At 47.5% G+C, this 25,018-nt stretch overlaps 4 protein-coding genes across 6 annotated transcripts; all 4 read right to left on the bottom strand.

Annotated features, from left to right (window-relative positions):
- Positions 1-1,129: 1,129 nt before the first annotated feature.
- On the bottom strand, positions 1,130-5,012 carry LOC136760046 (transmembrane gamma-carboxyglutamic acid protein 3). 3 transcript variants are annotated; one of them, XR_010820144.1, is made up of 9 exons: positions 4,904-5,012; positions 3,833-4,070; positions 3,555-3,700; positions 3,078-3,172; positions 2,754-2,915; positions 2,292-2,363; positions 2,085-2,157; positions 1,598-1,870; positions 1,130-1,495 (listed from the first exon to the last, which is right to left on the bottom strand). XR_010820144.1 is itself a non-coding variant. In XM_066715282.1 (8 exons), exons 2-8 carry the CDS (start codon positions 4,050-4,052, stop codon positions 1,739-1,741), a joined length of 900 nt encoding a protein of 299 aa, XP_066571379.1. In that variant the 5' UTR covers positions 4,053-4,070; positions 4,904-5,012; the 3' UTR covers positions 1,130-1,738. The 3 variants fall into 3 exon arrangements, 2 of the variants coding, with proteins under 2 accessions (XP_066571379.1, XP_066571380.1); XM_066715282.1 differs by having other exon boundaries at positions 1,130-1,870; XM_066715283.1 differs by lacking the exon at positions 2,754-2,915 and having other exon boundaries at positions 1,130-1,870; positions 4,904-5,011.
- Positions 5,013-6,291: 1,279 nt separating this feature from the next.
- On the bottom strand, positions 6,292-14,224 carry prrg3 (proline rich and Gla domain 3). The gene is made up of 4 exons (XM_066715281.1): positions 13,604-14,224; positions 11,304-11,349; positions 10,378-10,538; positions 6,292-10,027 (listed from the first exon to the last, which is right to left on the bottom strand). The coding sequence occupies exons 2-4, from the start codon at positions 11,311-11,313 to the stop codon at positions 9,464-9,466; spliced, it is 735 nt and encodes a 244-aa protein (XP_066571378.1). The 5' UTR covers positions 11,314-11,349; positions 13,604-14,224; the 3' UTR covers positions 6,292-9,463.
- LOC136759674 (uncharacterized) lies at positions 11,925-12,922 on the bottom strand. The gene is made up of 2 exons (XM_066714637.1): positions 12,808-12,922; positions 11,925-12,721 (listed from the first exon to the last, which is right to left on the bottom strand). Exons 1-2 carry the CDS (start codon positions 12,920-12,922, stop codon positions 11,925-11,927), a joined length of 912 nt encoding a protein of 303 aa, XP_066570734.1.
- Positions 14,225-15,174: 950 nt separating the features above from the next.
- Positions 15,175-18,006, bottom strand: ripply1 (ripply transcriptional repressor 1). The gene is made up of 4 exons (XM_066714636.1): positions 17,933-18,006; positions 17,357-17,435; positions 16,564-16,637; positions 15,175-16,228 (listed from the first exon to the last, which is right to left on the bottom strand). Exons 1-4 carry the CDS (start codon positions 18,004-18,006, stop codon positions 16,000-16,002), a joined length of 456 nt encoding a protein of 151 aa, XP_066570733.1. The 3' UTR covers positions 15,175-15,999.
- Between the last annotated feature and the right edge of the window lie 7,012 nt (positions 18,007-25,018).

Here is a 25,018-nt window from a genome sequence, read left to right as displayed (position 1 = left end):
CCTCCCTCCTTCAGTAAAGTGGGAAAGAGAGAGGGACAGAGAGAGGGGAGAAGAAAGTGGGGGATTGGTGGGGACAGAGAGAGACAGAGGGAGAGGCAGTGGAGAGGTGAGGACAGAAAATGGAAGACAGGAGAGAAAATGGAGAGAGGCTGGAAGTAGGAGGAGAAGACGGGAGCAGAGGAACAGAGAAAGAGAGGAGGAAAGAGGAGAGAAAAAATAACTGCACTCCTCCGATTAGTGGCACAGCAAATCTGAAAACACTGAGAAACATCTAAAAAGAGAGAGAGAGGTAGACATAGGTTGCTGAAAATCTATGTCCTATTTTATGTCCAAACCATAGCCTGACCCCCAACCCAAGCCAACACCAAAACTTCAAGCAAAGAATTCAGAACTACAACCCCTACCTTAACAAATGTCTACGTTTACCTGGGACTCTTATTTACACTAGGCTGTACCAAAAGCTAACCCGAATTTGGTGGCTATATTAAATATTGGTGCATGATTTCGATACATTTCTCAATGTAAATGTAACCGTTCAACAATTCCTACCTGTCATCCCTAAATAAAATTAATCATTGCCAACTTTTCTTATTTTCATTTTATCTTTTTTTTTTTTTTTCCTCTCTCCACGATGCAATCGCTTGCCCTCTGCTCCAATCCCAAACTACTTGGAGCCCCAAAGATTTTAATAAACATGTTTAATATTTACGACTTCACGTGAAGTGTGAGCTGCCCATGGTTCTCAAAATCGGGTCAGATTGTAAAATTCACACAATACAGCATTGTAAAACATTAGTGGATTACCTCTGTTCCTAGCTGGTTTTATAGATTTAGTGTGTTGCTGTTTTGTAATCCTGGTATGCAGAGCCCAGTCTGAGTGCATGTCTGATCGATGCAGCTACACAATTCAGCGCTTCTCCGAGCTCTGAAAGGCTTTGGAACTGCGGGGGTGAATGGCAGAGCTTTTATCTCCCGTTCATCAAGGTGTAAATTCTGGAACATTCATCATACGGTCCATGGATCTCAATCCCTCACACACTGGCCCTGCCTCACACACTCACCGATGCTAACTGACACTCTCACACACAAACCCACAGGCGTGACAAAAAGAATACACAAACCACAAAAATACCAGGCACCACATTTACTGAGTCTGCTCCTTCGTAAACATATTACCACTATTATAATTATTATTGTCTGGTTCTACAATATGCAAGGGCACACATGTTCAGCATATAGATCTATAAATTAATAAATGTGTCATATTTACAAACTATACATATTAAAAAAAAAAACATACACACACACACCCCCTCACAGCAAATGATACTGCAACAGACATGCATTCTCTCAGAGAGTCAGTGTTTCCGTTGCAGGAGGGCCAGTTACTCTGCTCCAACACAGCGAGCTGCAGCGTCCTAGTCGCAACGGGTGTGTTACTAGCGATCTCTGGCAGGGCAGGGCAGGGCAGGCTATACAGCAGCGTGACTGGTGCCTGCAGGTCGTTTTAGATTATAAAGGGAGTATAGAAAAACAAAACACTAAAACAAACGAAATCTGTCAAATTAAAGTTAATTCTGATCAATTAAGCAATTACCTATCCTGATTGATTAATGAGTCGGGCTGGAATGAGACAGTAGGCCTCTTGGCTGTGCTGTCCTGGCCCCTCCGCCCTGCTGAGGGTCCTGCGTGTGCGCGTTGTCAGGGATGGGGTGTGTCTGCACAACTGTGGGAGGTGTTATCTGCGCAGCCAGAGACAGCTATTGACCACGCAGGCGGACAGCAGCAGGGAGAAGAGCAGCAGCTCCGTGCGTCTGTGCTCAATGTTCTGCCTCTCCAGCCCAGCCAGCCGCCGGCTCATCTTACTGACCTGCAACACAAAACACCAGCACACTATGTAACAGTACAAGACAGCACATTGTAACACACACATACACCTCAATACAGCACATTCACACAGACTAATACACTGCACACAGTGTACACACAGTATACTCGAATACACACAGAAACACAGCACACAGACATGGTTTTGGGTCTCACACGTTTCCCCAAACACACTACGACACACACACACTTCTCACCTGTCTCCTCAACACAATGACCTCCACCGCACCCCCTTCCTCCGCCTCAGGACTCTGCCACTGCTCTGCAACACTGCTCATACAGAGAGAGAGAGAGAGAGATGCTAAGACTCTGTACAACCCACACCACAAACAACACAACCACAGGACCAGGGAAGTGAGGAGGAGTAAATTAATAATAAACAAATATATATATAAGAGCTGCACCTTCTTTTAATGTGGTCAGTGGAAGGGGGGCCATCAGAGGCATCAGTCTGAGCGTGTTCAGGAAAACTGTACCTTCAGAAAATTAGGAAAAAAACCTTTCAGTTTCACTGTTGGAACAGAATTGACAAAGGCTGAAAATAACTACACCGCACACTTCTGACTAGTGGCACTGCAATTGAGAGAACACTGTGAAGCTTCTTAAGATCAAAAGAGCTTTTTCATCATCTGTTTACATGCAATCAGTCAAACATGCAGGATTGATGGGGGAGGGAGGGGGAGAGGGGGAGGTAGGGGAGCAGGAGGAGAACAGTCCAGATGTTTTGCAGCCCCGCAGCCCCGAGCTCCGCAGAGACAGGCCCCAGCAGCCCAGCATCAGTTCAGCCTCATGCGATTATAGGGCCCAAGACCTGCACACCTGCACAGGCACACAGAGACAGGCTGCAGAGGGGAGAAGGGGTTCACCTGAGGTTGTATTTCTGCCTGAAAATCTGCAGGAGGCGCTGTGTGGCCTGCTGCCCCAGTTCCTGTGCTGATCGGAGCACGCTCTGTGGGGACAGCAGGCTGGGGGGGAGTCCTGGGGTTTGGGGTGGGGAGTCTGGGCACTGAGGGGGTCCTGTCCTGCGGCTATGGGGGAGGGAGCGATGGTGGTGACAGAAAAACACACAGACCGACTGGTTACGACATTCACAGAAACTGCACAGAAAAGTGTGCGTGTGCAGAAGAGTCACTGGTGGGGGCTGATGGGAATTGTAATTTGGGCAGCGCAGTACTACAGCTACTACTCACAGGGGGTGCAGGTGGAGCCGCTGTTTGGAGGCACTGGGGGGCGCTAGGGGGCTCCTGGAGATTGTACAGTCACTGAATGACCTGCGGAGTGAGCCCTGGATGAAGAGAGAAGGAAGAGGTGAATTTGCAACAGTGGTGAGTATCCCGTTAATAATGCAGATAAATACAGAGCAGAGCAATGACAGATTCACGCAGACTATCGGGTCTGAGCTCCTGCTCTCCTCAGACCTGCACAAGGACCTCCAAAGCAAGTCACCTCCTCTGTGCCCCTTAAATGCCCATATTCCATGGGCCATGAGCATTTCATTTGCAGTGGGCAATAACATCACCAATTAATTTGCAATTAACCAATTTTAAGCATACGGGCAACAGCTGCAGCTTTTGATTTTAGGATATGCAAAGATGGATTATAAAAGTGTGTCTGCAGTCCGCTTATAAGTCTCACTCCTGGCTGTGCATGAGGAGGGAGAGACGTACTCTCTGCGCTCGGTCTGCTGACCGCCTGTCCCAACTTGTAGGCGGCGTGTCCGAGAGTGCCCCCATGGTTCCGGAGTTCAGCTGCGTGGCGGACCTCATGGTGGGGTGGGGCAGGAAGAGGGGCCGCGGGCTCAGGTCGGGGGCATCTGCCAGGGGGCGGAACACACATGCAATCAGCACAACATCCAGAGCACAGCTGCAGCCGCCGCCTCCTGCCTCCAGGGGTGCTCAGTTCAAATGGAACAAAATGAATGATAACCCAAACCGCCTCTGCCCACCTGACAGTGATATCCTATCGGGGATGTGCATGCTGAAAGAAGGCGGCGTGTCTTCCCGTGCCCCTTCCTCCTCCTCCTCCTCCTCCTCCAATGGCACGCCAGCCACCCTCAGCCGCTCCGGCACACGCATCTGCTGGTTGATGACCTCTGTGAAGCCGAGGTCATGACCCCCGCAGCGACCTCTCAACCCCTCCTCCCCCAGAAACACCTGAGACGCCATGGCAGCTGGGACCAACACCTGTAGACAACACTCTCTGAAGATTAGGAATCAGCTCTCAATACTTCAAGAGTCCAATTAATATAATTAATTTAGAGCTTGGCAGGAACCAAAACCTGCAGACTCAAGAACAGGACTGACATGCACTAGCCTAGCTGTCAGTGCATCTGTGCTGGCCTGGTGAAAATATTTTAAATCCTGACCCTCCGTTTACTCTGTACTGTATCTGAAACTGGACAAGATGCCCAGAAAAATATTGCAAATACAAATCCACAGTTTAGTGAGCTGGATGCTTCCCAGTGGTCCTTGTGATCCAGTCTGCTGCAGGATTAACCCGCAGGTCAAGTAAAAGTGTATATATTTTATACTGTGCCAGGTGCTTTAATGGTTCGTATGAAGTTGATCAAGGGGGTACTTTTCCTGTCACTGGAAGAGATTAGTGAACCTGCGTGCGAGTCTGGGGCCTGTCAGGCCTGTCAGTGTGTGCAATAAAAACTGACACACTTTCACAAGCACAGCCAAGGCTCTGCTCAGTTTACCGCACAGCACTCCTGCAGTGAACACAGCAGACCGCCACAGGAGAAACGACATCGGTCTGCCTCTATGTTGATGTGTAGGAAGACAACTAATACAATACATCAATTACATTAATATTATGAATAATCTAAATGAATGCACACGCCGGGGCATGCCACTTGTTTTGCTTTTTGAGTGACATGTTACATTTGTCCCACAACGTATCAATGCCAAGTTTAAAACCTATCGACTGAAATTTGGCTATTGTAGCCTAAATACGACACAATCCCCACGCACTAGTCGAAAGCTGTAGATTAAAGGAAGAGAAGAAAACAAACCAAAAACACGCCCTTCGATAAACTTCTTGGTGTTCAACGACCTGTTGCAAAAGCTCTCGCCCGACCCTGGGCAGTGACGTCACCGGTGCATGACCCCGCCCATACTCGTCATCTACGCTCTTACATCATCATCCCCAGCCCCAACGCACTACCCCATTGGCTGGCGGCTAAGTTAGTCCCGCCTGTTGTGAGAAGACAGTTGTTTGGCGACAGAAAGAGTGGTAGAAACACCAATACTAATTTAAAGAAAAGGATGATAGAGAACCTCCAACAGAAGTTCAGTTTATACCGGTGCACTTTTGATATAATGCAGACAATACAGCACAGGAATCAAAAGTGCACCTGTCTAGCTAATATATTGAAATGCTATTCATACCAATACAAAATAAAGTGAAGCAGTCTCTAAGTCCCACAGACACATACATACATACAAACACAGTCCCAACATCCCACAAACACATACATACACCGATCAGCCATAACATTATGACCACCTGCCTAGTATTGTGTAGGTCCCCCAAAACAGCCCTGACCCGTCGAGGCATGGACTCCACTAGACCTCTGAAGGTGTGCTGTGGTATCTGGCACCAAGACGTCAGCAGCAGATCCTTTAACTCCTGTAAGTTGCGAGGTGGGGCTCCATGGATCGGACTTGTTTGTCCAGCACATCCCACAGATGCTCGATTGGATTGAGATCTGGGGAATTTGGAGGCCAAGTCAACACCTTGAACTCGTGATTCATCAGACCAGGCCACCTTCCTCCATTGCTCCGTGGTCCAGTTCTGATGCTCATGTGCCCATTGTAGGCGCTTTCAGCAGTGGACAGGGGTCAGCATGGGCACCCTGACTGGTCTGCGGCTACGCAGCCCCATACGCAACAAACTGCGATGCACTGTGTGTTCTGACAGCTTTCTATCAGAACCAGCATTCACTTTTTCAGCAGTTTGAGCTACAGTAGCTGGTCTTCACTCCCCATGTGCATCAGTGAGCCTTGGCTGCCCATGACCCTGTCGCCGGTTCACCGCTTTTCCTTCCTTGGACCACTTTTGATAGGTACTGACCACTGCAGACCGGGAACACCCCACAAGAGCTGCAGTTTTGGAGACGCTCTGACCCAGTCGTCTAGCCATCACAATTTGTCCCTTGTCAAAGTCGCTCAGATCCTTACGATTGCCCATTTTTCCTGCTTCCAACACATCAACTTTGAGGACAAAATGTTCACTTGCTGCCTAATATATCCCACCCACTGACAGGTGCCATGATAACGAGATTATTCACTTATGTTATTATGTTATTCACTTCACCTGTCAGTGGTCATAATGTTATGGCTGATCAGTGTACATACATACATACATAGTCTTGATGTCCCACAAACACACAGTCCCAGACATCATTCAGGTTTTTAATATCAACAAAAAATTAAAATAGGTTTGTTTGTATAAAAACACAGTTTAATATGTGCACAGAGAACATGGTGTTTTCACAGACAGATATTTGGCACTTAGTCTTCTGAATTGTCGCAGGCGAGCAGGTAGTCTGCGTGACGGGGAGGGGTGTAGACAGGAGGAGAGGCGAGAAGCGATGGACTCTGTACCTTCCCCTGTGGTTTGAACTATGGGCCACACGAGGCACCACTGTCTGAGCTGAGGCATGGTCCCTGGAGGCACACGTTTGGCACAAGGGCGGAAACTTGGATCCAAGTCCCTTTGACAACCCCCCCAAAGCTGTCTCCTGCACTCCCTTCACTTGCCCTCTGAAAATCTCTCCAGGTCCAGCAGCACAACCCCTGCCTTGACCCTAACCAAACCTGTGACCTTGGCTTCTCCCCTGAGCAGGCTTAACCATTACCTAGACCCTCAGCAGAACTGTAACACTAACACCTCCATACTCCACATTATCCCTAACTGGGACACACTGCCCTTATGCCCATACTCCATGACCCGAACCCTTGCCCTTTTCATAACCCCCCCAGTGACAGTAACTGTTCTGTTTTATATTTTAACATCACTTAATCCAGAAGCCCTGACATTAACTGTTAACACTTGTCCCCCTAGTGACACCAAACCCAAGGCCTGACCCCAGAGCAGTGGCTGAGCTGGGCTGCATTAGACTGGGTTCTCCCTGAAGAGGTTTAAAGAGGCTGGCTGAGCAAATTCTCTCTGGTCACCCCAACACACATACACACACACCCCTCCACCTACAAGTCACAATCATGAGAATCAAATGAAAACACAGTCACGTACAAAGCTCACACAGAACCCCCTCACACACAATTCAATTTGGTAAAATAACATTTAAAAATTATATATGGCAGGAAAGGTCCCGCTGTGATATATATAAAAATTAAAGAAAAATAGGGAGAGAAAAGCTGCAATTAAAGCACTTCACATACAGAGTTGCTGTACACTGTGAGTTAAAACTTCACTTGCAGTACCACTGACTAGCCCCTTGATGTCAGCCTTGCACTGACCAACACCGGGAATACAGTGTAGTTCTGAAGTCAGAGGCCTCTGTACTTAACTGCCTTGTTCATTAACTAATTATTGTTGCAATAGCAATCCAATTAGGCGCCATACTGCTGATAATATCAGTGATTTAAATAGAGCAGGAAGCCCTCCTCTACATTTTGTAAAAACAATGTCAAAAGTCAAGGCTTTGCTGAGAAGGGTTTCCTATCCCCAATGCAGTGAAGTTTTGTAAACTGTATAGAAACCTCTCCCTTGACTGCAGTCACTGGCTGGAAGCTCATTTATTTGTCCTTTTTCTCCCCACACAAGATGGAGGCACCTCTGCTTTTTGCAGTGACCTCTCCATTGCAAGACTCCATTGCATTGTCTCTCAACTAGCCCTTGATTATTTAAATGATCAGACAGCAGAGTCAATTAAGTAATCAAGCTGCCAATTGAGCAATTAAGGATCAATTAGTGATCAGATGCATTTTATGGTTGTCCCCACCCACATCTACCTTCACATCATCTCCTGCCCCAACATGTGGTCTTGACACACAGCTGAGCTAAAATCTAACTACTTTGTGCTAGAGAAAGGGAACAAAAATAAAAGCAATATAGAAAAATATACATCCATGCAATACTCAATTATAAAAAAACAGTGGTTTATATACAGATATATATATGTGTGTGTGTGCGTGTATGTATATATAGAAATATAAAAGGAGGCAAACCCATTTTGGGTGAGTGGGACACATACAATGTTAGAATAGAGAAAAGCCATACATCCTATAGTAAGAAGGTGTGTTTGTGTGTGCGTGTGCGTGTGTGTACAATAAACACCTTAGGCAAAACACAGGGTCGTCACCTCAGAGACACCTACCAACATGGCCCCTACTGAAACACTCAACTAAAACAAATGCTCTCCTCAGTGTCCCGTTACAGCCGTAGTCTTTTTTTCTTTAACCTCCTGCCACATGGAGCATGAAGTTCACAGAGACATCAGTTGCTGGTCAGGGTTGCCCCCCACACATACATTGTTATGGAATGCATTTTCTATAAAGAAATATATTGTGTAAAAACAACACTGGCAGTATAAACAGGTGACACACACACACAAGAGAGGGAGAGGAAGTGCGAGTGTGAGTGTGTTTACTAATACTTAGGATCTGAAAGTGTCATATACAGGTAGGGTGCTGTGTTGTGGTCTGGGCACTCTGGAGCTGCGTCTGTGTGTGTATGAGTGTGTGTGTCAGAGTATGTGTGTGTGTTTGTCTGTTGGCCCCCTGCTGACCCCCTGTCAAGCCAACACTGCAATTCTGGATGAGCCAGTGCATCAAGGCTGATCGCGCTCCAAGGGGACCCTCCCGGCACTCCATCACAGTAGCTGGGAAGCCATTGCTGTCCTCCAGCAGGCCCCAGCGGTTTGTAAGTCCCTGGCTCCTCCAGGAAGCTGCTTAAAACTAATTTAGCAAATGAACTTGAAGGATCTAGCCAGCCTTCCCTGCAACAGTAAGCTTCCTCTAAGGGGGGCTTGGCCTGGTGGGGCTCCCCTCTGCCCACAGCTCTTTGGCCTTCTAGGGCGATCTCCCGGGGCGCTGATCCTACAGTGGGAAGGGGAGGGGAGGGGGGTGGGGGGCACAGCAACCCGATCTAACAGCCAGGTCCTGCAGGCTCCTGTACACACTGTGCAAACTTGTACCGCTCAAGCACACCAGCATGTATACCTCACATGCATTTTATATTCATATATAGGTTATATATATAAAACCAATGATGTCACATTATTCAGTATTGAGGTACAGTTACTGTACCGGTATATGCATCTTATTATTATTTTTTAAACGGTAAGCTTGTATGTGTCAATACTTGCACGCAGGTTAATGGTTTTAACTCCACACAACGGTGCAGCTTCACTCTATACGAGGTTATGAGAACTTCAGATGCCGCAATTGGCGCTGGCCTGTCTATGTGCAGGAGCCTGCAGGAACTGTACTGCTCCTTCCACACAGAGCGAGAGAGTAAGAGGCAGAGCGAGAGAGGGAGGGAGGGGAGAGACAATTAAGTACTGGGGGCACACGAGGGAAGGTGGTGGGGAAGGGTGGGTCCGGGGTTACTTCTGCTTGACGATCTCGTCATACTTGGGAGGGGGGTCGCTGTAGGGGACGGTGTTCTCGTCGCTGCTGCTCTCCACATGTCCGGTCACCTCCTCATAGGACGGCGGGGGCGTGGCGCTGGACAGGCGCGAGGCCATGGAGGCCGAAGAGTCCTGGACGTACAGGCTGTGGCCGGGGAGGGCATGGGGGCCAGGGTTGGGGCAGGAGCCGGCATCAGACCCCACTGTCAGACAACCGCCTCCTCCTCCTCCTCCGCCGCGGGCGCAGGGATCAGGCGGGCTGGCATCCGTGGAGGAGACGGCGTGGGGGGGGTCCCTGTGCACCAGGATGCGGGGCAGGCTGCGGGAGGTCCGGCTGGCAAGGTACCGGTTCTGGGAGTAGGTGGGCCGGCGCCGCGTGGCCTTCTGCAGCTGGCACCTCCAGATGATGAAGAGCGCGATGACGATGAGCAGCGCCACGCCCAGTAGTGGCACCACCATGTACACGGCCTCGGCCCGCTCGCCCTCCCGTGCCTCCGTGTTACTGCCGCTCGTGTAGATGTAATTCTTCCAGAACTCCATCTGAGGCAAGGAGGGAGAGGAGGCAAGGAGGGAGAGGAGGGAGGGAGGGAGGAAAGGAAGGAGAGAACGAGGTAAGGGGGGAGGGAGAGAGGGAGTTTGATTTTCAGTGTCACTGCAGTCTGTCGGAGCTGTTGCAGTACAGTGTAGTGCAGTGTCCACACAGTGCCGTAACAGTGCAGTACGGTGCAATCAGTATAGTACAGCACAGCATGCTTTACTGTGGGTCAGCGTGTATGTGTTGAAGTAGAAGACGTGCATGCGTCTGTGGGAGAAGGACATGTACAGTGAGGCGTGGCGCAGCTTGTGTGTGTGTGTGTCTCTGTCTGTGGGAGACGTGGGACGCAGTGTACCGTGCGCTCCTTGTTCTCGAACACCTCCTTGGCCTCCTCGAAGCTGCAGCTCTCCTCGACACACTCGCGCTCGATGTTGCCCTGTCGCAGCTCCTCCAGGAAGCCGTTCGCTCGCCGCAGCCGCCTGAGGAGAGAGTGAGCATCCTTCTCCTCTAGGAACGCTGCGGGAGGGGGGGGGCAGGGACATGCTGTCACACAGATACCCGGGCGCACGGGCATTCAGAGACGGGGGGTGCGGAGAGCAGAGGGAGTTGGGGCGAGGCAGAGGGAGAAACAGACAACCAGAGGAACCTAGGCTGACAGGCACTCAGATAGACAGGGAGAAACCCAGAGAAGGACTCAGACAGATGCTCACACACGGTCTCCTGATCTCAGCAGGCTGTGTGTGCAGCATGCCAGGCTCTCCACAGCACTGTCACAGTTATCAGGGGAGCTCATTAGCCCGCACACCGTTTGCTTTAAATCAAAGTTAAACAACGCTCTGCTCTGACAGTGACGCACTGCTGTCATTGGGCTCCAGATCTGCAGACAGGAGGAGGAGAAGGGGCCTTGATATACATTACGAATGCTGGTACACATGCATCTTTTAAATCAAGCATTAAAAAAAAGTTTATTTTATAATGAGCTGGCTTATTTGTGAGTCTTGTGTTGCAGGGCATGGCACTCTATAGGATTGTAGCATACTTGTTTTGCACTGTACTGCACCATAATATATTATTGTATTGCATCTAAACTCACACAAAACCCTGTAGTCCAGCACACATAGTCACCCCTCTCGGTCTTCACTAGGATCTCTCCCTACCTATGGGTCTGTGTTGCTCTGTTCCCTCACTGTGGGAGAGGCAGACTGAGGTGTTGTGTGTGAGTGTGTCTGTATGTGTGAAACATAGAGAAAGGAGAAACAGGCCTCCAGGCAGTACACTTGCCTTCAGTCATGCTGCCAGGCTGCAGCTCCAGACAGAATACATGGACCTACAGCGACAGGAGAGACCTGGTCAGTGCACGGCAATAATAACAGCAATATTAAGAACATTATACAAATAATATCAACAATCACAATACAAAAATAGAAATACTGAGCAGTCCCGTCTCCCGTTAAATAGCATGCTAACTTCAGCATGCTCAGGTACTTTGTGTAGCACTCGTCAACTCAGGAAAACCTAAAGGGGACATTAACCTACTATTCAATACTGCTGAGACACGGAGCTGCGTCTGTGCGGACACTGTAGCGCGATGTGTTCATTCACTTCAACGTCTTTAACATTACCATTTACGACGATGTTTATTCTGACCGTAAAGATTAAAATACAACTTAATATGGCGCGAACGCCTCTAGTAGTTTTCAACGTCAGCCCGCAGCGACGGGTTTAAACGGCTCCATCCGTTGCTCTACACTGTACAGCGGGATCTGTAGCGTCATATGCGCACACATACACACAGATACTGTATACTCCCTTAGCACACGTTCGGGGTACGAGATTTATCCTTGCGATAAAGGGAATGCACACACAGCACAACGACAAATGACGCCTATAAATACACCGTCTTCACGGGAGGGGGGTGTTACCGTGGCAACAGAGGAGGCGGAGGAGGAGAGGGATGAGACAGGCAGGGGGAGAGATGAGGCTGGGGGAGATGAGGCAGGCTGGGGGAGAGAAGAGGCTGGGGGAGATGAGGCAGGCTGGGGGAGAGATGAGGCTGGGGGAGATGAGACTGGGGGAGATGAGGCAGGCTGGGTGAGAGATGAGACTGGGGGAGATGAGACAGGCAGGGGGAGAGATGAGGCTGGGGAAGATGAGACAGGCAGGGGGAGAGATGAGGCTGGGGAAGATGAGGCAGGCTGGGGGAGAGATGAGGCTGGGGAAGATGAGGCAGGCTGGGGGAGAGATGAGGCTGGGGAAGATGAGGCAGGCTGGCGGAGAGATGAGGCTGGGGGAGATGAGACAGGCAGGGGGAGAGATGAGGCTGGGGAAGATGAGGCAGGCTGGGGGAGAGATGAGGCTGGGGAAGATGAGGCAGGCTGGGGGAGAGATGAGGCTGGGGAAGATGAGGCAGGCTGGCGGAGAGATGAGGCTGGGGGAGATGAGACAGGCAGGGGGAGAGATGAGGCTGGGGAAGATGAGACAGGCAGGGGGAGAGATGAGGCTGGGGAAGATGAGACAGGCAGGGGGAGAGATGAGGCTGGGGAAGATGAGACAGGCAGGGGGAGAGATGAGGCTGGGGAAGATGAGACAGGCAGGGGGAGAGATGAGGCTGGGGAAGATGAGACAGGCAGGGGGAGAGATGAGGCTGGGGAAGATGAGGCAGGCTGGGGGAGAGATGAGGCTGGGGAAGATGAGGCAGGCTGGGGGAGAGATGAGGCTGGGGGAGATGAGACTGGGTGAGAGATGAGGCTGGGGAAGATGAGGCAGGCTGGGTGAGAGATGAGGCTGGGGAAGATGAGGCAGGCTGGGGGAGAGATGAAGCTGGGGGAGATGAGGTTGGGCGAGATGAGACTGGGGGAGATGAGGCAGGCTGGGGGAGAGATGGAGAACGCAATCCTCATCGAGACTCTGCCCAGGCGATTCCTATCGGCACCATAAATATCACACACAAAAATCAAACCTAACAATACAACACGTCACCGTCTTGACTGGGGAAATACCCCGCGGTGGGAGAGGTCGCGGTGGTGTGTAGGACCCGCACGCAAACTGGTATAATCTCAATGCACAGCAAAGTCGCGTCTATCGCTTTCCCCGCGCTAGTAACTTAATTGCCAATTACTACCAACACGCACATTTGACTGATCCCGCACTGGACAGAAACAGAAAACGGCTGTGGGCTCTGAGTAAACTCCAGCAGAGATGTGTCCCCCTCATAAAGAACCAACAACAAGTAAAATACATCAAACTACTATTTTTTAATATTTTTGTTTTTAAAATGCTTGAAAAAACAGGACGAATCTTTATATACACACCGGTTTTGGATATTATTAATGAAACATGCCGAGAAGTGGGGTGGGGGGGGGGAGGAGACATTATTATTAAATATTTATAAACAGTCATTTTGAGTTTTTTTTTTCATTGAGGTTTTTCTGAAGGCTGCTCTGAGAATCCAGGAGCGCTCATTTCCCAATCCCAAGCCAGCATCACACCTTGCCATATACGACGTGCATATGTCTTCGGCTGTCGTTCATTTACAAATAAATAAAAAAGAAATCCACAACAATACAGAAACACAATCCTACCTTCCCGTTACTGGCGGATCACATCCATTCCATTCCTATTTCCAGCGAGAAAGCATCTCCAAACACCAGTCACTCGCAAGTTGTGAGAGACGGGCGCCCCGGCCAATGGGATCCCAGGAATCACCGGCTTCACCCAATCGAAACGCTCGGAGAGTTCCCCTGCACGGCTGGCCCCGCCCCCCGTGGACACAGAGCACGCTGGGTGTTGCAGTTCGTTGGCGATGGATGGCGTCTTCAGTTAACACGGAGGGAGAAGCTGAAGCCGGCCGTCGCACCGGTGCATCTGCTGCGCGTCTTCCTCGGCGCCGTGGCTGTGTCAGATCCACCAGGTTGCCGACAAACTGCCCACAACCCCGTTTTGTTCTTGCCACACCTTACGCTAAAAGACTACATTTCCCAGAATCCCCAAAGCCACATGGTCCTCCAGCTCCGTTTTCACAGTCTACGCTGGCATGAAAATAAACAGCGAAATCCCCAGCGGAGACGAGTGGAGGCGCGGAGTGACGGAGCTGCATTGTGTTATGCTGTAGTGTGGTGTACGGGGAACCTATACTAATGACGTACACAGCGCACAGCCCATTTACCATTTCTAGTCATTTTTAACAATGGCAGGCTGCTGTTCTCTGGGCTGGTCATGGCAGCTCTGGTGCAGCTGTTGGGCTCGTCAGAGGTATTTTAGGAGGAATGCGTGGGTGTCAGGGGCAGAGGAGGGGGGCATGCACGACAAACGCCCCCGCTCTGCACGCAATCCGCAGATGCCACAAACAGGCAATAATATTAACATGCAGCAGCTTTAGATTAACAATCATAAAATCACGATTTCCGACCAGAGCGCCAATGAGAGCGAATAGCAGACAAACAAGGGGAATTATATTGGGAATGAGCCAGCTGTGTGTCACGCAGGCTCGGCTCCCACGGGCGGCTGTGACGGATCACCCTGCGGGGGAGGACCTGGCACCTCGGGCGCAATACAGAGAAGGAGTTAACAGATATTAAACAAATAGTGTAGTGTGTAATACTGCTACTCATAATACTCATAACTGCCTGTATGAAGAGCTGCGTGAAAACCCCAATGAAATAAATTCACCCACAACTTTTCTTGGTGCCTGCCAAGTGTCAACCTTAATGCGTGTGTGTATTTTATCCTGACTTTATAACGTATTCAAAAATATGTATATAACAAAGCCTGCATCTGAAGGCAGTCAGAAAGGTGATGGAGGTCGTGTTATGGGCAGTAAAACTGACAGCAACAGGAATGCACTGTGCCCTCTGATCTGGCAGATCCTGACTTCTGACCCCCCCAGGTTATTAGCAGAGGGGATCCCCAGGAGAGGCACTGATGTGAAACAGAGAGAAGAGAGAGAGACAGGCAGAGGGTAAGACAATAGCAGGAAGTTAGATCACAGACAGGCAGGAAGGACTGAGGAGAGAAATGCCTCTTCTCTTTTGTCACCCTTCTGCTGTGCTTTATATATTGACCAAGAACAGGCAAAGACAAACCACCCAGGTCAGAATGAAACAGGATACTAGTAGACCACTCTTGTATTTATTCCAGTTTATTTATTTATTTATTATAGTAACTTTGTTTGAGAACAATGTGTACAAAACTAGTTCAAGTCCCCCCCTCAAAAAAACAAAGTATAAAAATAGCACTTTTAAATTCTTCTTTATATCATAAGTTATATATACAGGTAATACAAAAATACAATCTATATGTGTCTATATACAGAAACACACCAGATTTAGATCCCTGAGATGACTGGAGTCTCACTGGCAGGTCGAACTGAAGCACTGATCCCAATATGGGACCCAACTTCTGTGGCTTTCATAACATCAAGCATGCAGGACATCAGCAGTCATGACTTTGACAGCTCACAGAGTTCTGCGCATCAGCTGGATAGGAAACAGGGCTGTGTGGACGCAGACCTCTGAGCTCAGCTGGAAAGTAACTGTTTTGAATCTCAAACAGTTACATAGACTCCTAACAACTGCATCCATACATTAATGGCATGGCTGCATTTCCAAAAAGAAAAAAAACAGAAACTATAGGTCTCTCCTGCGTCATTTTTCATGATTAGAATCATATAGGAAGTTACAAATAAACTTGTTTCGAGACATGTTTGTTTAGTTGTAACTGCCTATAACATTAACTAATAATACTAATAAGCAGCACCCACTTAAAGAATACAAATATTAATAAATACAATAAATAAATAAATACCAATATACAATACATGGAATTGTCCAAGTTTCTGTGTACAGCACTGAGATATAAACATCAGCCCACCCAGATACAGAAGGTGTGAGTGCCTGCATCCTGTTTTACTTGGCATTGGTGTAAACGGAGCAGGAGACGCTGCAGCGGTGTGCCAGTTGGCTGGCTAGGGCCGAGGGGGTTAGTTGTAGCAGGGAAAGGCAGCTGCCGCTTTGTGGTGGTGCTCCCGTGTTTGACAGATCTCCACTTTGCTGTCTTCTTCCTCCTCCTCCTCCTCCTCCTCTTCGTCCTCGTCCTCGCTGTTGGACTCCTCATAGAAGCTGATAGTGGCTTGCACTGGGAAGGTCTTGAGCAGGACCTCCCCACAGCTGTACAGGTAGTCATATGACTTGGACTTTGGCCAGAACAGCCTAAGGGAGAAGGGGCGGAGGTCAGGTTAGCTACAGACCACAGTCTTGGCTTACAAAGAGTTTAATTAATTAATTCATTCATTTATTTAGTAATCTATCCAGCTATAAAATGGTCTTTTCACCCGCAGTGATGCTGGGGGTGAGACTCCTGAAGTTTTTATAGCAGTCTCTTGCTTATAAAATGCTTATGACCTGCATCTAAACGTGCACACACATTTATACACACCCACCATTAAACTAATATGCCTATGCAAATGTATTACAATCATGCAATGCAGTGATTACTAACAGCTTAGGAGTGAGTGAAGATTAGAGCAAGTGTGGGAGCCTCTCACCTGACAGGGTGCTGGAAGGACTGCTCCTTGTCCGTGATCAGGCCGCTAGCTGACTGGGCAGCTCTGGCGTAAGGCTGGTGAGAAGACAAACAGGAACGTCAGTATGGATGTGTGCACGGAAGCATAGACCTCATGTATACGTTTCATTCTTCATAAAGTGCTCTGTGGCGTTTGCATTGGCAGTATGGAATAAATATGGATTGACTGAAACGGCACTGTGACAGGCATGGACCCCTGTGTAAGATGAAGGGGTGGTGTCTCCCCGCAGGCCTGAGAGGGGGTCAGGCAGGGTGGTGGGAAGGTCGAGTCCCAGTCTCTCCCAGGCCCAGAGGGGTTTGCCCTGCCTGCCCCAGAGATACCAGAGCAGAGACAGAGTGCCAGACACTGTGTGAAAGTGTCGTCTGTCACACCTTCAGTCTGGCACACTCTGTTAACACCCTTCTACACCCACCCCCCTACCCTCACTCCCTCACCTCCTAGTCTGGACTCCTGTAGCTACATTTCTGAAGTCTTAATTAGTAATGCATCAGGACTGGGTTACTTCTAAAATCCAGATTTTTTAGTTTTTTACGTTTGTTTCTTCTTCCTCTCCGTATGCAACGTCTGTGGCGGAGGTGTTCAGAGCGCAGTGCAAGAGAGGCCAGTCACGCATGCGCTCCCACGCACACTATACCTCAAAACTTCAAAGAGCAACATTCACAGAGCCCTTTCATTCGTACGGCAATGGTGCGCACTTCACGCAACGTCTATAAATATACGCTAACGTCTGCAGGAGACGGAGAGAGACACTCACGCAGGCCAGTTGCGCTCTCCGGGCTCCTCTCTGCGCATCCTCGGCGGTCACGAGCCAGGGCCTCCACGGGGCGGGGCAGCTGCGCGTGGGGGGCACGAGAGCAGGGGGTCAGGGTCGGGCAGCGCGCGACACACACGCTCACTATTGCGCTGTCTATCTGTAGTTGCACATTATTCATCAACACAGCTGCAGAAGTAAAACTAAGCATGCGGCAATACATAAACAGGGCGATTTACATTGCACACAAGCATGAGTACAGTAATAGCCGTACAAATCAATGCACAATTCGATCAGATTTGTTAAGTGTAAGGTGCACGGCCTCACATGCATTATTTTCCAATTAAAGCATCATTTACCTCCCCAACCACACACTCGCACTCAGTCCGACTGCAGTACTGAGACACCAAACGTGTGTTCCGCAGAGCTACCTTATTCATTTTGAAAGCTGCAGCGCATCCAATATTCCCTACTGCACAGATTAATACTAATAATGCATAATAAGACAATAATAATAGTTTTGACACGACATGTTAAATGCCACGTTAAAGCTGGTGAATTGTAAGTGGTAAAGCTTACCTGTGCGCTGCCATTGTGTACCCGAGCGCCGCTGGGGGAGATGCCGGAGATGTGTGCGTGCTGGCGGCTTGCATTGCGGTGTTCCTGCGGAGATAAATTCCCTCGAAATCTTTGCACCTTCGCTGCTTGGTCTTGTCCCGCTCGGTCTGTCTGTCTGTCTGTCTGTCTCTCTCTCGTCCTCTGTGGATCTCGCTGCAGCCGGCCGTTCGCTTCACTTGACAAAGTTCACTCCTGTGTGCGTCTGCGGAGGTGCATCTCTGCCCCGGCTTATAAAGCTCTTCAGCAAATAAAAGAGAGGGGGGTGGAGGAGAAGGAGAAGGAGGAGGAGGTTAAGGGGGGGTGCGTACCGCTGCCAAAAGATGGGGGGGGGGGGGGTGCTGCTGTGCATTTTGGTGTCAGGACTGTCCCAGTTGGATAAACAGAGCGCCACAGCCGGGGGGTGAGAAATTTGGTACCAGCGAGGCGAGCAAAGAAAACACAGAGGGGGAAAGTCGGACACCATCTGCGAGAAAAGCGGCGGGGGGCAAGAGCGCAGGAGGGAAGGGGGGAGTTGGGGTAATTAAGGCACAAAATTACTTTCCAGCCCAGAGGCGGACAACGGGAAAGCCTCGCCCCTGCTTAATACACTCTCTGTCTACTCCCCCAGAGACCAAATAGGGACACCCATTATAGTCTACTATTGCTGAATAATCATAATACAATCATAATAGCATTGATCTCTGAAAGACACAATATATATAGGCCCATATAATGAAATATGTACAATTGTTTTAAATATCATAATGCACTGTCTATATTTGACCAGAAAGGTGCGATTGGTTGTTGATTTATTCATTCAGTGATTTATTTGTGTTTTCTGTGCATCGCTCTGGTTTATCTCTACTAGCACAGCAAAACGAGCTCCCATTGTCTGATTGGCGTATGTGATCACGGTGATAACAACAAACAAAAGATGATCATGATGTTTAGGATCATTAAAATCTTCTGGTGCCCCGGGGCTGACAAATAACACGATTTACTGAGAAAGCAGCAATCTCAGTCATTAGCATCACACGTACAACAAACACATAGAAATAGGCCTACACAAAAAAAACACAATCATCTTTAAAATATATATTAAACTATACACACGTTATGTTTCATGGTACGGGTGAGATTTGTCTTGTATTGTATTTGTTATTGCATGGTTGTACGTTCTATAATAATAATAATAATAATAATAATAATAATAATAAAATGTGACACCTAGCATGGCATCTATTTGTGAACGAGTGTATCGAGCTAGGCGATTTGAACACAAAGGACAAATAACAAGGACCAGGCAGTGGCGCAGTCTCCATTGCGGCTCTGGGGCAGATTGCACGCGTCGCAGCCCGTGTTTGCGGAGAGGTGTGAGGGCCCGGGTCGGTGTGGCTCTGTAATGAGGCTGTAATGGGATGTCGATGGACTGTCCTGCGTTTGCAATGGGGCTGCTGGGCTCCCCCTCCAGCCCCCTCTGCTCTCCCGTCCTCTGCTCACCGCCCCCCCGTCTGCAGCAAACTGACACAAACGGCACAAAAGGACTGACTGTGGTTCACCAATTGGCACGGCCATTAATTCCCACAGACACGCAAATGCCTTTTAAAGACAATTAATCACGTATAAACTGGAGCTCTCGGGTCCCCTCACCCCGCCAATAACCAAAACAGTGGGACCAGAAGAATAACTTTACAGAATGTTTATATAGGCTATTCAGGTATGTATGTATGTATGTATGTATGTATGTATGTATGTATGTATTTAGTTATACCCCATTATAGCATGCAGCTCTCGCTCTTTCTCTATCACTTCACAACTGAAATGTACTGATTATGTATCAAATCGTGCACTATTCATCGCCATACTGTTGCCTATATATAACTACCCAATTGGCAATTACGTATATGCTCCTAGCCCAATGTACACACGTATAGTGTAACCACTGAACAACATTATGTACCTGATTTTAGCTTAAATAGGACTGATGCTGTATATGTATTTTGCACTTCTTGTATTTTTTATTTTAATTAAATTTGTATTTTTGCGAAAAGTTTACCTTACCCTGGATAATAAATTACTAGTAGTATTAATTGTATCATCTCTATTAATCGGACAGTATCAAAGTTGATTTAAAATTCTGAGCACAGTGTTCCAATGTAAAAACTATGTATTTTAAACATGCTAGAATATATAACTGTATATAAGCGTTTTTACAGCGCATCTGTGCAGAACATTAGCACAATATTTACCACCCAAAGTGACACATACTGTTGCAATAAAACGCATTCCGACTTTTGTGTAGGCCTACATATTCCGCTGTCAATATTTCGGATTGTGAATGTATTATTATTTGTTTTACTTTATGATTGGAATTTGTATAATTCAATTAAAAATAAACATAGAACAGACGAGGAAAATAAATATGTATCTGCCAGTCTGTCTCGCAAATCTTATTTTGAAAACGTCACAGGGCAGTTAAGGAAAAAACATTTGGAGTCTGCAACACAGATGTCAGAGAGTACTTTATTTTCTAATTTTTTAATCTCGTAATCTCTGTTTCTCCAGATGCCGGCGCGCATGCGGCGTGTGTAATATAGCGCCTCTCTCTCTGACAGACGTGTGCAAATGTGCGCGCTCGGAGCCTGGAGCCTGCGAAAACAGCGCCACTGTCGGTTTGTTTGCTCGTTTGCCGTGGGGGGGCTTTCACATATGTTGCCTGTCGAAGCGCAGAGATCTGTAATAACAACCCCCCCACCTCTCCCCTCACCAACAACAGGGACCCTACTGAGATAGGAATTTCACTTCATCCCCCCTCTGTGTATTCAGATAGAATTTGAATTGATGATGATAGATGATAGATTCAGAGGGATAGTTAGACAGATAGTTAAATACATATGGATGCAAAAAGTACTATATATATAGGTGCAGACTGGGTAGTACAGTGGTACAGTTTCTGTTGGGACTGCAGGCAGGCAGTGCCCACTCTAGCCAGCCATTGCCCAAACTTAACGCCCTGCGGCCTAGCACAGCACCCACCACAGGACAGGGCTGGTCAGGTCCAGGAGAGCCGCAGTGCCTTCTGGGATTTCCTCTCTCCACATCATTAGATTCCTTTATTGAGCCAGTTGGTGGGCTTAGTTGGTCATGATATCCCTCTGTTCAAAGGCGTCCAGTGATGGGTGATTGAGTGAGACTGGTCTAGCCGCCCCCTTGACCTATACTGACACAATGACGGGGCTGAGAAATACCCTCTCCCACTTTGTGATGGGTCTGGCCATCACATTGTCTGACCACGCCAATAACAAAGGTCACCAGATTTAGGATTATGAATAAAAAGTTCCTTCTGGTGACCGGGAAACGAAAAATAATACATTTGACTGAGAAAAGCAGCAAGTCTCAGGCAGGATTCCACTCGGTTTGGAGACTTGCGCCTCAGACACAAAAGAAACATACAAACTCACAGTGGGCTTTCAAAGCCTTTTTCTCCAGCCCTGACACTGTCTCCTTCTCTTTCCAGCTCTCAGTAGGGTCCAGCTGACTATTTTCAAACAAAAGAAAATCACAAATAGACAAATAATCCTTACTTCCATACTTTGCATTACTTGTACTCGTGTTGTTTATTTTGATTTCCCCTATGCCCCCTTTCCCTTAGCTCTTAACAATGACTTTGCATCTTGTCTGCACTTTTATAATCTAGGATGTAGGACTTGTATTGTTTACTGTATATCTTCCTATACACTTGTGTAAATTGCGTCATGTTTTGAACTGTACTGTATTTTTTCACTTTGTAATTGTTAAGGTACAACCACTTCACCAGAAGTAAACCCTTCAGGTTCCCTGGACTAGGATAACCCCTGGACTAGGATAACCCAGTGCCATCAGTGCAGGATGGTAGATCCTCCGCAGGAGACGAGGTCGGGAAGAAAAAAGTCACCGACACAATGCCAGATCGTTTGTCTTCTGTTTATTTCTGCCGCAGCACACAGATTTATACATGTCAGAAGTCCGTTTCAGGGCAGGACATATTACAGATTAAGTTGCTAGGCAGACATGGAATGTGTCCGATATCATAACCCCTAACACACTCGAGAGTTTCAGTTGACATGTCTGCACGGTTTGCCTAGCAGTAGATGACGTGGGACTCTAATGCTGGTTTGTCTGAAGAGCAGCATGTATATTGTTTATGTTGTCAGCTCTGAGTTGTTCCTCAAAATATAATATAAATATACACTCACCTAAAGGATTATTAGGAACACCTGTTCAATTTCTCATTAATGCAATTATCTAACCAACCAATCACATGGCAGTTGCTTCAATGCATTTAGGGGTGTGGTCCTGGTCAAGACAATCTCCTGAACTCCAAACTGAATGTCTGAATGGGAAAGAAAGGTGATTTAAGCAATTTTGAGCGTGGCATGGTTGTTGGTGCCAGACGGGCCGGTCTGAGTATTTCTGCTCAGTTACTGGGATTTTCACGCACAACCATTTCTAGGGTTTACAAAGAATGGTGTGAAAAGGGAAAAACATCCAGTATGCGGCAGTCCTGTGGGCGAAAATGCCTTGTTGATGCTAGAGGTCAGAGGAGAATGGGCCGACTGATTCAAGCTGATAGAAGAGCAACTTTGACTGAAATAACCACTCGTTACAACCGAGGTATGCAGCAAAGCATTTGTGAAGCCACAACACGTACAACCTTGAGGCGGATGGGCTACAACAGCAGAAGACCCCACCGGGTACCACTCATCTCCACTACAAATAGGAAAAAGAGGCTACAATTTGCACAAGCTCACCAAAATTGGACAGTTGAAGACTGGAAAAATGTTGCCTGGTCTGATGAGTCTCGATTTCTGTTGAGACATTCAGATGGTAGAGTCAGAATTTGGCGTAAACAGAATGAGAACATGGATCCATCATGCCTTGTTACCACTGTGCAGGCTGCTGGTGGTGGTGTAATGGTGTGGGGGATGTTTTCTTGGCACACTTTAGGCCCCTTAGTGCCAATTGGGCATCGTTTAAATGCCACGGCCTACCTGAGCATTGTTTCTGACCATGTCCATCCCTTTATGACCACCATGTACCCATCCTCTGATGGCTACTTCCAGCAGGATAATGCACCATGTCACAAAGGTCGAATCATTTCAAATTGGTTTCTTGAACATGACAATGAGTTCACTGTACTAAACTGGCCCCCACAGTCACCAGATCTCAACCCAATAGAGCATCTTTGGGATGTGGTGGAACGGGAGCTTCGTGCCCTGGATGTGCATCCCACAAATCTCCATCAACTGCAAGATGCTATCCTATCAATATGGGCCAACATTTCTAAAGAATGCTTTCAGCACCTTGTTGAATCAATGCCACGTAGAATTAAGGCAGTTCTGAAGGCGTAAGGGGGTCAAACACAGTATTAGTATGGTGTTCCTAATAATCCTTTAGGTGAGTGTAGAGAGATTGTGGTTTGACATTTCCAAAATAGAGGTGAGGGGACGGCCGTGGGTTCAAGTGTCTAGACTTTCACAGAAATAGTTATGCACGAGTATGTTATTTATGTTATTTCTGCAACAATGACAAATTTCAGCCCCCCTTGCCACGGCAACGTTTCCAGTGAGATATGACAATGTTAACTCTGCAACTTCTGTTAAAGGCTAATCCTACAATAAGAATACAATACAATGAGTTACATGGTTACAGCAGGTTAAATAATCAATATGCCTACCAAACTTAATTATCCCATTATAATTATTAATTATAACAGTTAGTATATGAATATGTTATATAAAAATCCTTGACCTCTGTTCTCCCAACATGCAGAGTATTATACAGTGGTTATATACAATACATAGGGGGCAATTTTACCCCAACAGTAATGCTCTGGATAAGGACATCTGCTAAAAAATAAATAATAATAATAATAATAATAATAATAATAATACTTCCATGATACAAACAGTAATGTATGTCACCCAGAATTATTACCATGAATAGGCTCATCAATACTAAAATTGGATAGCTTTGTATCACTTTCCCACTGTGCGTATATGAAGCACTGTATCTGAACAATTGTAAAACCTTGTAATTTGCCCTCAAAGTGAAGAAAAAAGAGAACCTGTAACCCAGGGGTCTCAGACTCAATTCCTGGAGGGTCATGTGTATGCTGGTTTTTCGTTCCAACCGAGTCCTCCATTACTTAATTGGTCTAATTGTTTAATTAGCTAGACACATTTAAACACCTATCCAGGCCCCAGGATATTTTATAAGTAATATGTACCATGAATCAAATGCACTTTTAGACCATCAACCGTAAAATACCTCGCAATATATTTTTTAAATATGTCAAATAGAAAAATTAATTGGACAAATTAAGTAACTGAGGACTCGGTTGGAACGAAAACCAGCATACACATGGCCCTCCAGGAATTGAGTTTGAGACCCCTGTGTAACCTGTAAGTCACCCTGACTAAGGGCATCTGCCAATAGATTAGTAATAAGAGAAGGATAATACTGATAATCATAATAAGCAGCTTCAGCTCTTAAATGGAGAAGTAATCCCAACACAGTGCAGTGTACGTGACCTCGGACTGGGGGTCAGGGTGGGGTAGTTTGGTGGTGGCTGGTTCCGGTGGGGTGTGGGCTGGGTGCTGGGGCATGACACAGGGGCTCTCCCTCCAGGCTGCAGCTCACGCCTCTCCCCCTGGTAGAGAGGTGTTACTGTGTATGTGTTTGACACACGCGGGCTCACACCTCCACAGGCACACTCTAGACTGGGCTTGAGTGTGGGGGAGAGGTGTTAGTGAGCCCCAGCCTCTCCCTCACACCTTGTTAGACTCACGCCTCCAGGAGAGACCTGCAGCACCTCTTGGATGGGAATGGGATTCCCACAAAGTTCCTACACACACACTGTACAACACAGCACAGCTACTACATGAAGATGAATAGGTATAGTAGCATAAAATGAATTATATGCATTTGAAAAAAAAAAAGCCAACACACAAGAAATGGGATTTAAAGAAAATAACCCCAATTCAAGTATTATAACTACTATATATTTGTTAGCAAACAACCCTATAA

The sequence above is a fragment of the Amia ocellicauda genome, chromosome 10, assembly GCF_036373705.1.
Source record: "Amia ocellicauda isolate fAmiCal2 chromosome 10, fAmiCal2.hap1, whole genome shotgun sequence".
In the NCBI taxonomy this organism is placed as follows: Eukaryota; Metazoa; Chordata; class Actinopteri; order Amiiformes; family Amiidae; genus Amia; species Amia ocellicauda.
This window is presented reverse-complemented; position numbering and strand designations above follow the sequence as displayed.